The following is a 13,763-nucleotide window of genomic DNA, read 5'->3' as shown; positions in this document are numbered from 1 at the left end:
CGGGGGTGCTCTGGGCCTCGGTCTCTGGCGCTCCTGGGTTGGGTGGAGGAGTCCACCTTGCGATGAGAGGCCCCGGGAGGGGTTGGCTCCCCAGGAGGCTGGGGTGACCCCTAGCAGAAGGCAGGGGTCAGCTCTGGGAGGAGGTAGGTCCAGGAGGTGAAGTAGCCACGCCTTGGAGAGGTAGCCTGCACGCACACGTACACACGAGGGATGAGAGAGGAGCCGTAGCCCCTCGTCCTCACACCTGTGGGGCTCACCGGCTGAAGGCCAGTTAGGGCGTGAGGGCCCTGTGACCGACTGGGGCGTGGTTTTGTGTTGTTAACGGCCCGGTCGGTCCAGGGGAGGTGAGCTGTTTAATGTTGTGTGTTTTATGTTACAGCAGAGGTGGGACCAAGTCAGTGTTTTGCAAGTCTCAAGTAAGTCCAAGTCTTTATACCTCAAGTCCCGAGTCAAGTCTCAAGCAAAGACACTCAAGTCAAGTCAAGTCTCGAGTCAAGACAGGCATCAGTCAAGTCAAGTCCCAAGTCTGAAACTTGGAATTTCAAGTCCTTTCGAGTCTTTTTTTTTTTTTTTTTTTTTTACCAATGTTGCAGGTATATTTTAAATGTAAATAATAGACATGCGTTCTTTTTAAAATCTGTATTCTCCTCAAATCTTGATAAAACATGTGCAACTGAAAACACGAAGTATTAAAAAAAATTAAAATTACACCTCTTTATTGCACAGTTCAATTTGTTAAACTTAGCTGCAAAAATATTCATACTTTAAACTACAATTTTCCAGAAATAAATATTCTGTGAAAAAGTCATAAGTAGAACTCCATGTTCAAATAAAAAGTGCTGATATTTTCACAGTACAATACAAAGAACCATAACAGCATTTTCCCTCTCTTCTCTTATCTGGTTTCTTGGAGAACATGTGTGAGTGACACAAGACAAACAAATATAAGAACTGAACAATTAACAGGAATCTGCAACTTTAGACATTTCAGTAAACTATTCTGCATTGCATTTCCTGGCCAAAAGTCTGTATGTCATTTGTGCACGATGAATGATGTCCCCATAGCTGAAAACTCGCTCCACTTTTGTCAATATATTTTTTTCTCGACGTAGATGTCTTCAAATACACAATCCATGCTGAGATAGAACTGGATATTATGATGGTGACAGAGAGAGGCTCTCTTCTCCGAGTTCAGATACAGAACCCAGGGTTGCCAACTCTCACGCATTGAGCGTGAGACACACGCATTTGACCGTCTTCACACGCTCTCACGCCACACGTCCGATTTCTCACGACGGAAAAAAAATCTAGTTTATTTACCTCTGATCCACATCTATGATTCAATGAGTTACTAGTTCGCTCTGGCACCAACCCCTGGCGATCGATCGATCGCGATATAATACTTAATTTGTGTCCATTTTACACCCCGCCCGGTAAAAATTTACGTTCGCCAACCCCCCATTTGATTGGTTGTGCTGCAGCTCATGCACACACGTACAGAGTATGGAAAAGCAGAGGACTGGTCTGCGTCAGAAGGACGGAAATGAAATTAATGGGGCGCACTTTATAAATATTAATATGCGTTTTAAAATTTAGATTTGGTGTCTTTGCAAGTAAACAGGTTCAAGTCCAATTCAAGTCCCAAGTTATTGGTGTAAAAGTCCAAGTCAAGTCTAAGTCTCTGAATATTTTTTCAAGTCAAGTCAAAAGTCTTAATATTAATGACTCGAGTCTGACTCGAGTCCAAGTCATGTGACTCGAGTCCCCACCTCTGTGTTACAGCTCCCGGACTCAGGAGGTGTGTTCCTGCCTGTCTCTGCCTTCCTGCCCCTTCGTGTTTTGTGTGCAGCCGCTGTGTGCCACACACCCAGTGGAGGGGAGTGCGGCTTGGTGGGGGGGTCTGTCATGGTGAGGCGGCCCCCTACCGGCCGTCTCTGTCCACAGTGGCTGTTGTTCTTGTTGTTTGGTGACGTCATGTGCGTCCCTTAGGTGGGCGGAGCCCGTGATCCGTCTCACCTGAGGGTCATTTGTTTGCCTATATATCAGGGCCGGCGCTAGGGGGGGGCAGAGGGGGGCATTGCCCCCCCAAATTGTGTCTTTGCCCCCCCAAGCACAATGCAAGCAACGGCTTTTTTTTATTATCTCTGAACCAATCACAAAAATGCATTTTGCTTTACAGCGTGAAGATATTTCCTTGCTTATTCCTGATTGGCTCTTTGAGTCATATAAAAATCGGCAGACCGCCCCAAAACGGTTCAGTTCGGCAGTATATGTTCTGTTAGTGTGAGTGAAAGACAGGTATACTGGTAAACACTCTTCTGAGTTTAAACTGACTTCCACATGGTAATATTTGCTTAACTGTGGTTTTTCGTTGCTTTAATGTTACTCACCTCTTACATAGGTGTTGCTTAAATTATTTTATTAGCCGTTAGCGGTTAGGCTAACTTGGTTCTCCTAAACCTGCGCGAACGGCGGAAGCGTTTAAATACTTGCCGCGCAGTGTTGTCCGAAACGATATGTGGTAATAAAAAACAGGGGAATGAACATTTACCTGACGAATTTTAATGTTGCTTTTTCAGATTTGAAAAGTGCTGGAATTTAGGCTAAAGTACTTGAAAATGTTGAAATTGTAACTACTTCGTTTCACAACAAATATCTGTCTGAATGAACAGTTCTCTTGTCTTAGGTTAACAAATACGAGCCTCTTGTAATTCCAGGACGAAACATGAGAGAACGTGAAGACGTTAAGATTGGGCGTTTTGAAAGTGTGTTTAAAAAAGAGAATTATTTTGAGTATATGTATAAATATTTAACTTAATTAAGTTTAACGTGCTGAGAAATATTGAACTGGACCTTTAAAGTGAGGTACAAGTGCTTTAATTCCACCTTGTATAGGTGTATGAACCCGGTGTTGTGTCCGATTCAGTTCCCCCTCCAATTCATGTTTCTTGTGCTCGCGGGCGCGCGCATTCACGTAAAAATCAAACCAGCGACAGATTCCTGAAACTACGGAAGCCGAAACACAACAAGATGCTTTTAAAGTCGTATTACGAAATCGACTTTGACAGAGAACGATTTATGCGGGCATTTCCTTATTATAATTTTTTGACTATGGCAACCAAAAAGCTAACGGCATGATTTGCCCGTTTTACTAACAACAAACATGTTAAAGGGGACACGTATGGATTTTAATATTGGTAAACGTTAGTCAACTGAAGTGAATGAAACCTTTACACGCGGCTATGTAATATTACTCCGAGATTATTCTCATAAAGGAAAAAACATGTCCCTAATTCGGTTTTATTAAGTTCATATAATAGACGATGTTATGTAAGGTGGACCATTTATTTACTGATCATGAGTGGGTTTCCCGAAACGTTCGTAGCGCTAAATACTTCGTAACCTCGTATGAAACGTGTGAGGTGAAGAAGTACTTAGCGCTAAGAACGTTTCGGGAAACTCACCCCATTTAAACAAGCTTTGATTCATTTCAGTGAGTGCAAGAGACCAGCTTCTGTAGGGGGGGAACATTTTCAGATAGGCAGAATAGCTTGTCTAGATCCGTTCCCCTGTCATATTAACCTTACTGTACACAGAGAGGATCCACTACTGGTGTGAGTGAAACATGTATTCACTAATAAATAAAACAAGCTTTGATTCATTTGTGTGAGTGCGAGAGACCAGCTTCTGTAGGGGGGGAACATTTTTAGATAGGCAGAATAGCTTGTCTAAATCCGTTCCCCTGCCATATTAACCTTACTGTACACAGTCAGGATCCACAAATGGTGTGAGTGAAACAAGTATTCACTAATAATTAAAACAAGCTTTGATTCATTTGTGTGAGTGCAAGAGACCAGCTTCTGTAGGGGGGGAACATTTTCAGATAGGCAGAATAGCTTGTCTAAATCCGTTCCCCTGTCATATTAACCTTACTGTACACAGAGAGGATCCACTACTGGTGTGAGTGAAACATGTATTCACTAATAATTAAAACAAGCTTTGATTCATTTGTGTGAGTGCAAGAGACCAGCTTCTGTAGGGGGGGAACATTTTCAGATAGGCAGAATAGCTTGTCTAGATCCGTTCCCCTGCCATTAACCTTACTGTACACAGGTAGAATGTCTCTCCCATTGAAAGCACAGAAAAGTATTTTTCAATACACATAGTAAGGGTAAGCATGTGTAACTTTAATCAGTAAAACAAATTATTTACATGTTCACATTCAAATGCATGCTGTGCATAGTCATTGTTCATGTTTTCTCGGATGCTGGTTGTTCGTTCATGTTGATGCTTCCACAGGTCTGTATTTCTTTAGCCCGGTCTGTATCTTTAACCTGTTTTTAGTTCAATCCCTGCTTCATGTTATTTGTATTATAGCTTTATTTTGCTCTTGTTTCTGTCGTGGCTACTATGATTTTCCATGTCTTTGTGTGCTTGTTACGTTTATGTTTCAGACTGGCCTCATAATTTGACCCTGTACCGTTCTTACGATTCTGCCTATATGGATTTCCCCTTAATAAATCTCTATCTACTCAGCACTTGCGTCCGCCTCGTTATCGTTACAGAGTGTGATTTATTTAAACTATATTTAAACACTGCTCATTCTAAGTATAGGTAGTTTATTTAAAAAATTTTCATGTAGCATTATTCTTTCGCCCTCATCACAACTCAAAATACATTTAATTGTGTACCAATTTACTATGTGTACCAATTTACTACATCGATATGCACACCACCATATACCAGACTCACGCAGTAGTGTAGTTGCTCATTAATAATAGACTTTGATTAATTTAAATGAGTATAAAACAAATTTCTGTAGGAGGGGAACTTGTTTAGACAGGTGAAACAGCTAAGCATCATGTGTTATAGAAATAACTTATCAGTATAAAATAAAAAGTGAGTTGGCTTAAAACAGATTTGTGACTCGATTCAAAGAGTCAATTTGTTTGTGGATCTTTACTGGCGAGTCTTTGCTGGCCTGTTTTTGAGGGGAATAAAAACTGCGTCAGAATTGTCAGGATGGATCCTACAATGTACACCGAGATTGTTAATTATAAAACACGTGGTGTTTATCCGCCTAATGTGAAAAAAGACGAAAAATACATAATTCGCAGGCGGTGTTCAACCTTTGAGGTCATCGGTAAGATTTTTTTGTAATACAATGAGATATATTAACCACCTTCACGGCCTAATTTGCATCGATATTAGCCTTATAAAATGTGTCATGCTAACATGACAGCATATGATTTAATGGACATTAAATATCTGACTAAGGTACTTCTTTAATGAATAGTGTGTAAAACTAATAGTTTTATTAGTGTATCCCCCAAAATATAAATAACGATTATATTTTGATTTTATTTATATCTATATATATTTTATATATTTATAAGATTTTATTTGTGTGTTTTATGTCCGGTATAGTGTCCACAATATGCGTGTTTTTTAATAGATGGCCAACTCTTTCATGTGAGTAAAATGAAAGACGGCTCGGAAAGGCAAAGAAAAGTTGTCCTTGGTCCTGAAGAGGCCAATCAGATATTCACAGAATTTCATGCAAGTGCCATAGGCTCACACTGTGGAATTGTCAAGACAAAGGATGCCATATCCCGAAGATTTTTTTGGCCTGGCATGGGTGTGGACATCGAAAATTGGGTATGATTTATCATCTTTTTAAAAATATATTTCTTTTTAATTGAGTTGTAGTGTTATAATATAATAATATTTTGTGTTAGGTTTCACAGTGCCAGGATTGCCAGTTCATGAGGGTGACACTTAAGCAGGAACATAGTCACATCCCCATTACAGTATGTGTAATGCAATCAACACATGTACATATTCCTTCATTTTGTCTTAAATATCAGCTGTTTTTAATCTTTTTTTATTATTACATTTTTAAGGTACAGCATCCATTTGAGCTTGTTGGGATGGATTTAATTGGAAAACTGTCAATGACAGCACGTGGCAATCAGTACATTTGTGTAATGATTGATTACTACACTAAATGGGCTGAAGCATTTGCCCTCCCTAACAAAACCGCAGAGAAGGTCACAGAATGTATTGTGCAGTTCTTCTACAGATTTGGAGCACCAAAGAGAATTTTAACAGATCAGGGAACAGAATTTGTTAATCAGGTTGGTTAAACACAAGTACAATAATAGATCTTTATATATTACATTTTTATAAATCATATAATACTTTTTACATACACAGAGTCACAATACTAATTGCTGGAAACTTATATATTTATAAACAGATTAACAGGGAAATTTGCAGCTTCCTGGGAGTGAAGCGAAGTCTTTGTGCCCCATACCACCCTCAGACTAATGGGTTGGTTGAAAAAATGAATGGGACAATTCAAAGGTTATACTTTATATATATATATGTTATATATGTTATTGTATAAGTAATAAAATGGTATTATATAGTCATTATAAACTTTTAGTCTTTTAGTTTGTATTCATTTGTTTACTTTAGGGCCCTGTGCAAATTATCGTCTGAGAGGATGGATACTTGGGATATGTATCTCCAATCAGTTATGTTTGGATTGAGAACAAAAAAACAAATAACAACAAAGTTCTCACCATTCTTCATGCTGTTTGGTGTTGAGGCACGCTACCCTTGCGAAGTCCCAGAAATCTATGAGGTATTTTAGTGGCTGTCATTATTACAAAAGCTCTTGTCTACATGTTTTATATATTTGTAGATTGTATTGGAATAATAAAATTTGAACATATGTATTTTATTCCTATTTCTCAAATTACAAAGGTGGACAACAGTATGGAATCAGTTATTGGTGAAGAAACTATTTCCAGGGCCATAAAGTTGAGGGAAAATTTTGATGAGATGATCAAAGAAAAAGAACAAAGGAAACAAGAAAAAAAGAAAATTCCACAACAGCAGAGTCCACATTTTTATGTGGATGACAGAGTGTTGAGGTTCAATGCAAGAAAACCACAGAGAAAAGGTGGCAAACAGGAGAAATCATGGCTTGGCCCCTTCACCGTAACTGCCATTGAGGGAAAGAGTGCAGACATTATTGATGACAAGGGAGTCGAATTTAAAAAAATCAATATTGATTTGCTCAAGCACTACAGAGAGGATGTGCCTCATGTGCCTCACAGAATTCACTCCTCCAAAGTGCAGACACGCCTTTCTGCTTCAAGTACAGTCGAGGAGAACACAGCACTGCAAGGACTGTCTACCTCACTGATCGATGCAGATCAAGACCTTACTGTCCAAGGAGAGTCATCAACCCCGTTGCCTGCAGCAGATCAAGATCTTACTGTCCAAGGAGAGTCATCAAGCCCGTTGCCTGCAGCTGACGAAAGCACTGCACAGGCAGTACAGTCTGGTGTTGATATTAGAAACACTTCGGACAGAATTCATAACTGTAAGTTGACTTTTCAGTTAATTGCACTTGTAACAACAGGCATTGTAACAAAATGCATTGAACCAAAATAAAGTTAAGGTATTGGTAATTATGAATGATTTAAAATATTTAAAAGAACATATATATCTAAGGTGAAACGTTATATTATATATTAAATCTTGTGTTTAAGACATATAAATTGTACGATTCAAGCCATGTGACTTATCTTGTTATTCTGCATAGCTGTACAAGAAGCCTGGTCTGGGAAAAATTGCTATGTCCTGCTGTCCAAAGTAGGCCCATACAAAATATTTTACTCAGATATTGAGAGATTTTGCCCCGGAAAAGAACTGGAAAGTGAGGTATGAACTGTTCTTGAATCAATCATGATATTTCTACTGTTGTGGTTATGTCTGGCATGTAGTAAAAGCTTATTTGTTTTTTTTTCAACAGGTAATCAACGCTTATCTCACAATTTTGGTTAAAGAACACAACAAGTGTTGTGAGGAAGAAGCATTCCTTGTGGATTCCTTTGCCATGACAGCAATTTGGAATTCCAAATTTCAGAGAATCAAGGTATCAGTTCAGAGGATCAATGTTTCAGTTAACTATAATTATATGACAGGATAAGCTCTCAAACAGCCAGTGTAATACATAAAAGTGTCTTAACACATTATTATTATTATTATTATTATTATTATTATTATTATTATTATTATTAATAATAAAGTATCTTGATTTCAACAGTGGGATCCATCAAGATACAAGATCATCTTGGGTGTGGTAAATGATCACCATCACTGGTTTCTGGTTGTAAGTATGTGTTGTAATGGCATCACTGAGCCTCTCATAACAGATACACATTTTTGTCCAGAGACACATTAATTCTTGGTTAAAACTTATTATTTTATTGTATGGTTACTATTTATATACTGTTTTATGTCTTGCTGTTTTCTATACGTTAATGTATTATATATTAGCCTTGTGTTGTGTGGCAGAGCTGTGATGACCCACATCAGACACCTTTGAGATTAACTAGAATGGAGATTGTGAGACAGGCCCTCTTGTCCTATATCACTGTTTGACCTTACAAATGCTCTTCTAGAAGAATTGGAAAAATTCCCAAAGGCAAACACCAAAATCTTCTCAGAATAATGAAATAAAGGGGCCAACTCCATTGTAATGCCTATGGATTCAGAATGGAATGTCATCCAAATGTCAAATATGTCCAATTGCATTTGATTATGCAGTGTAGTGTAGATCTGTGCCTATTTCCCTTAATGACTGTGAAGAAACTGTAGAAAAGTGCTGTTTATACACTCACTCTATTTCCAAAGTAATTCTAAAACTTCAGGCATTACTTTGAAATGAATGCTGATTGCTTTTTTTTCCTTTTGGAAACATCAATCATCCATTTACTAACCCTGTACTGCAGGTCATCTACCCTAATGAGAGAAAGACCATTCTCCTTGACTCAATGGGTGAATCAAAACTGAAGCTGAGACATTGTTTGGAGAGAACTAGGTAAATATTTCTTTATTACACTACACTATAATATAACATTAAATGTATAAAATGTCACTTTGCAAATACACTGCTCAAAAAAATAAAGGGAACACGTAAACATCACAATGTAACTCCAAGTCAACCACACTTCTGTGAAACCAACCTATTCAGTTAGGAAGCAACACTATGAATCAATTTCAGCTGCTGTTGTGCAAATGGGACAGACAACAGTTAGAAATGAGAGACAATTAACAAGACCCCCCCTATAAAGGAGGTTCTGCAGGTGGGGACCACAGACCTTTTCTCTGGTCTCATCCTTTCTGGCTGATGTTTTGGTCACTTTGGCATTTTGTCAGTTCTCTCAGTAGAGGTAGCATGATGTGGTGTCTACAACCCACAGAAGTTGCTCAGATAGTGCAGCTCATCCAGGATGGCACATCGATGTGAACTATGGCAAGAAGGTTTGCTGTGTCTGTCTGTGATAAAGCCAAAAACCCCTGAAGTGTGCAGAAGTTGAGAGTCGCACTCTATGGGTAGTGTCGGGCAAGGGGTCTTGTGGTCAGGAATAAGTTGTTCATACAAGAGTTGAAGATTGATTGTATTTTCACATTTATTCATAGGACACCCACACAGAAATTTACATATTTACAAAGTGTGCACTGAACAACAAATAAAACGGTATAAAACAAACTCATGAGCATCATGATCAATGACTGCAAAGTCATATGGATCTCACATAGCCTTACACTAGCCTGCCCTTGGGGCTAGTAAAAAACATCCCCTTTAGGCCAGTTGCACCTTTTTATACTTGATCAGCCCCTCCCCAACAAAATTCAATTCATGTAACAGGCAATACATGGACAATGAATATAAAAAATTCCAATTTCAATCAATACATATTCATATAAACACCTTTGATTACTTCTTTGCATGTCATGACTTCGCTGTCTGAGTCTCCTTCACATATGCACAAAAAAAATTCCGTTTTCTACATTTTATGTACATCCCTCCTCTTCTGCAGAGGTTACACCTGTCCAGGTAAGTAAAAGCCTGAGTCCTGAACTTCTTTTTGGCCCACCAAGTACAGACTAGTCACAGGTAAGTATAAGCATAATATGTCCATACATCAACCTTTATGGGTGATGTGTATGTCTACATCATCACGCTGTCAGCACAGTGTCCACAGCATGGAGCACATACCAGGAGACAGGCCAGTACACCAGCAGACATGGAGGGTGCCGAAGGAGGGCAACAACCCAGCAGCAGGACCACTAACTCCTCCATTGTGTAAGGAGGAACAGGAGGAGCAGTGCCAGAGACCTGCAAAATGACCTCCAGCAGGCCACTAATATCCATGTTTCTGCTCAAACTGTCAGAAACAGACTCCATGTTGGTGGTATGAGGGTCTGACGTCCACAAGTGGGGCTTGTGCTTACAGCCCAACAATTTACCGGAGAACACTAAGATTGGCAGATTCGCCGTTGGCGCCTTGTGCTCTTCACGGATGAGAGTAGCTTCACACTGAGCACATGTGACAGATGTGACAGAGTCTGGAGATGCCGTGGAGAACGTTCTGCTGCCTGCAACATCCTCCAGCATGACTGGTTTGGCAGTGGGTCAGTAATGGTGTGGGGAGGCATTTTTTGGAGGGCCACACAGACCTCCATGTGCTAGCCAGAGGTAACCACACTGCCATTAGGTACCGGGATAAGATCCTCAGACCCATTGTGAGATCATGCTGATGCAGTGGGCCCTGGGTTCCTTCTGATGCATGACAATGCTAGGCCTCATTTGGCTGAAGTGTGTCAGCAGTTCTGCATGATAAAGGCGTTGATGCTATGGACTGGCCCGCCCGTTCCTCAGACCTGAATCCAATCGATCACATCTGGGACAACATCCACCAATGCCACGTTGTACCACAGACTGTCCAGGAGGTGACTAATGCTTTAATCCAGGTCTGGGGAGAGATTCCTCAGGAGAACATCCACCACCTCACCAGGAGCATGCCCAGACGTTATAGGGAGGTCATACAGGGACGTGGAGGCCACAGACACAAATGAGACTCTAACTCCAACTGAGATTTTAACTTGTCTCGAGGAATTTCCACTGAAGTTGGATCAGCCTGTCATTTGATTTTGAGTATGATTCCAAATCCAGACCTCCATGGGATGATTTGATTTACATTGATAATTTTTTGTTATGTTGTTTTTAATGCATTCCACTAAGTAATAAATAAAGATTTTCAACTGGAATATTTTGAGATCTATGATGTGTTATTCTAGTGTTCCTTTATTTTTTTGAGCAGTATATATTTATATAATTTCAGAGCCTTCATGAGAAAAAAAGGGATGCCAGTCTCAAGGTGGAGGTGCGAAACACTCCCCCATCCTCTCCAACAAGATGGCACATCATGTGGCGTTTTTGCACTGAAGGTATTCCTTGAATTTTCTGCTAATTTACCAAAATAGTCTTGTTGTTAAATTAATTACCATTGTTTGATCATCGTAATATTGCTTTCAATGACTACAATTGGCTTAGACATTTAGGTTTCTTATTTGACAAAAATGTAAGTAATTGAACAAAGATGAATTAAAGGAAGAGTAATAATTACTTGTTGCACATTAATCTGTAGAAAGATAGATAATTATTTACTTTTTTGGATGAACTCAAATCAGTTTTGTCACTTTGATTTAAGTAATGTGCCTATAGTCTCATTAAATTCATTTAGTTTGCAGAGCAAGTATTGGCTGCAAAGCCCATGATGTTTGCAGCTGAATGCAGCTCAGTAGATGTACTGAGATGGGAAATGGCAACCACACTGCTGCGTGAGTCTGGTATGTGGTGGTAAATTGGAACAGAGTTTAAAAAATGTATTTTCAATTACGACTAGGGTGAAGGAATTACATATACACATTTTTAATAACCTGGCAATACTTGGAATTGTCACGCTTCAGCTCCGGACCCTTCCCTGTGGGCGTGTGTTTACGTCGTCTGCGTCTTGCCATCTGCGTCTGTGGATCCTCGTGGGTGTGGTTGTGTCTGCGTGTGTTCATCCGTCCCACGTGTGGCTCGTCTCGTAATCACTCTGGGCTTATGTGGTCTGTCTATTTAATGTGCGTAAACGCAGTGTCGAGTGCTTGTCGTTGTCTTTAGTGTGCCCGTCATGTGTGTGTTGCTGTGTTAAGTGTATAATAAAGCAGTTACGTTGGCTGCAAAGCAGGATCCGTGTCTCATCCTTGCTCTCACCCGCCAACGTTACAGGAATGTGCAATGTTTCATGCACATTCATATGCACATGTTTAAATATAGTTTAAATAAATCACATCCTCATAAGATAAACTATTAATAATTAAAAAGAATTGTGTTGCAAATATTCAAAATATATATGGACATTAAAATTGTTTATTTCATTAGATGACATTAGCAGCCTATGTCACTTCTGTGGGGAGATGGAAGCACATGATGACTTAACTGCAGAAACTTTGTGGGTAAGTAATAATGTCAAAATAATGTCAAATAATGTTTTATTTTGAACATGACTTTCAACAAATGAATATCCTACACAGATTGCTTGTGACAGATGTGGAAGGTGGTTCCACACCACCTGTGTGAAAAATCCACCACTGGACAATGACTATGTATGCACAGCATGCATTTGAATGTGAACATGTAAATAATTTGTTTTACTGATTAAAATTACTGTCATGTCCAGCTCCGCCCTCCTTCCCAGTCCTGTGTCGTCTGCCCTAGCCCTGCCCTGTTACCTTGTTTTCCATTCTGTTTGTCACACCCCTGCCCAAATGGTTTCACCTGCGTCTCGTTTCTCCTTCCTGTTCACAGTAAATATTCCCCTCAGTTTTACTCCCCTGTGTCGGTCTTTGTGTTTCCCCTGTGTCCGTTCTCCCCGTGCTGGTTTATTCCTCTCGTTCAGTAACCTGTACCTTACTGTCGCTGCTTTCACGTGCTGATCTGGTCTGTCCCGTTTCATCTTCCTGGTTTTGGGTTCGTGTTTCTCTTTGTTTGTTCATTCGGTTAGTCCATTGTCCGTGTTACCCCTAGTAAGTTTGGTTTCGCCATTGTAGTTCCCTCTCTGTTTCCTCGGTTAGTGTATCTCTGCCCATGTGTACGTAGTTCATATTCTATCTTGTTCTGTCCCGTTTTTCTGTCTGGTGTTCAGTGGTTCTGGATATTGTGCTACTGCTAGTGTGAGTTTACTGTATGTTTGTATGGTGCTCCCTGTGTTACTGATGTCTTAGCCCTTATGCTCGTGCGTAGTCTGATCCTGTTCGTATGGTGTTCACGTTATCCCAAGCGTTTGTTGTAGTATGTTTATATTCTGTCCTGGTAGGTTTAGTTGGTTGTTTTCCTATCTAGTCCTTGCATGTTCTCCCCAGTCTACTCATCCCCTTACTTGTTTGCTCTCCTTTGTTTAGTGTTTGTTTCCTTTATTTAATAAATTATTTGAATAACTTGCGTTTGTGTCACCTGCCCCCCCTTGATTTGTTAGTTACACATGCTTACCCTTACTATGTGTATTGAAAAATACTTTTCTGTGCTTTCAATGGGAGAGACATTCCACCTGTGTACAGGAAGGTTAATATGACAGGGGAACGGATCTAGACAAGCTATTCTGCCTATCTGAAAATGTTCCCCCCCTACAGAAGCTGGTCTCTTGCACTCACACAAATGAATCAAAGCTTGTTTTAATTATTAGTGAATACTTGTTTCACTCACACCATTTGTGGATCCTGACTGTTTACAGTAATGTAAATATGGCAGGGGAACGGATCTAGACAAGCTATTCTGCCTATCTGAAAATGTTCCCCCCCTACAGAAGCTGGTCTCTCGCACTCACACAAATGAATCAAAGCTTGTTTTATTT

General features: G+C 39.8%; 1 protein-coding gene across 1 annotated transcript; it reads left to right on the top strand.

Moving 5' to 3' along the window:
- The first annotated feature begins 6,783 nt into the window (after positions 1–6,783).
- On the top strand, positions 6,784–13,280 carry LOC143478276 (uncharacterized). The gene is made up of 9 exons (XM_076977238.1): positions 6,784–7,396; positions 7,619–7,737; positions 7,829–7,951; positions 8,123–8,188; positions 8,811–8,899; positions 11,208–11,313; positions 11,610–11,715; positions 12,296–12,369; positions 12,448–13,280. Exons 1-9 carry the CDS (start codon positions 6,784–6,786, stop codon positions 12,538–12,540), a joined length of 1,389 nt encoding a protein of 462 aa, XP_076833353.1. The 3' UTR covers positions 12,541–13,280.
- The last annotated feature ends 483 nt before the right edge of the window (positions 13,281–13,763 follow it).

This window comes from Brachyhypopomus gauderio, chromosome 16, assembly GCF_052324685.1.
Source record: "Brachyhypopomus gauderio isolate BG-103 chromosome 16, BGAUD_0.2, whole genome shotgun sequence".
NCBI lineage: Eukaryota > Metazoa > Chordata > Actinopteri > Gymnotiformes > Hypopomidae > Brachyhypopomus > Brachyhypopomus gauderio.
Note: the sequence above shows the minus strand (reverse complement) of the source record. Positions and strands in the feature narration are given on the sequence as shown.

Coding starts and splice junctions, on each gene's coding strand:
- LOC143478276 (XM_076977238.1), top strand. CDS start 6,784: ATGGAATCAGTTATTGGTGAAGAAACTATTTCCAGGGCCATAAAGTTG. Junction 7,952..8,122: donor CCAAATTTCAGAGAATCAAG/GTATCAGTTCAG, acceptor TGATTTCAACAG/TGGGATCCATCAAGATACAA. Junction 11,314..11,609: donor GTGGCGTTTTTGCACTGAAG/GTATTCCTTGAA, acceptor AAATTCATTTAG/TTTGCAGAGCAAGTATTGGC.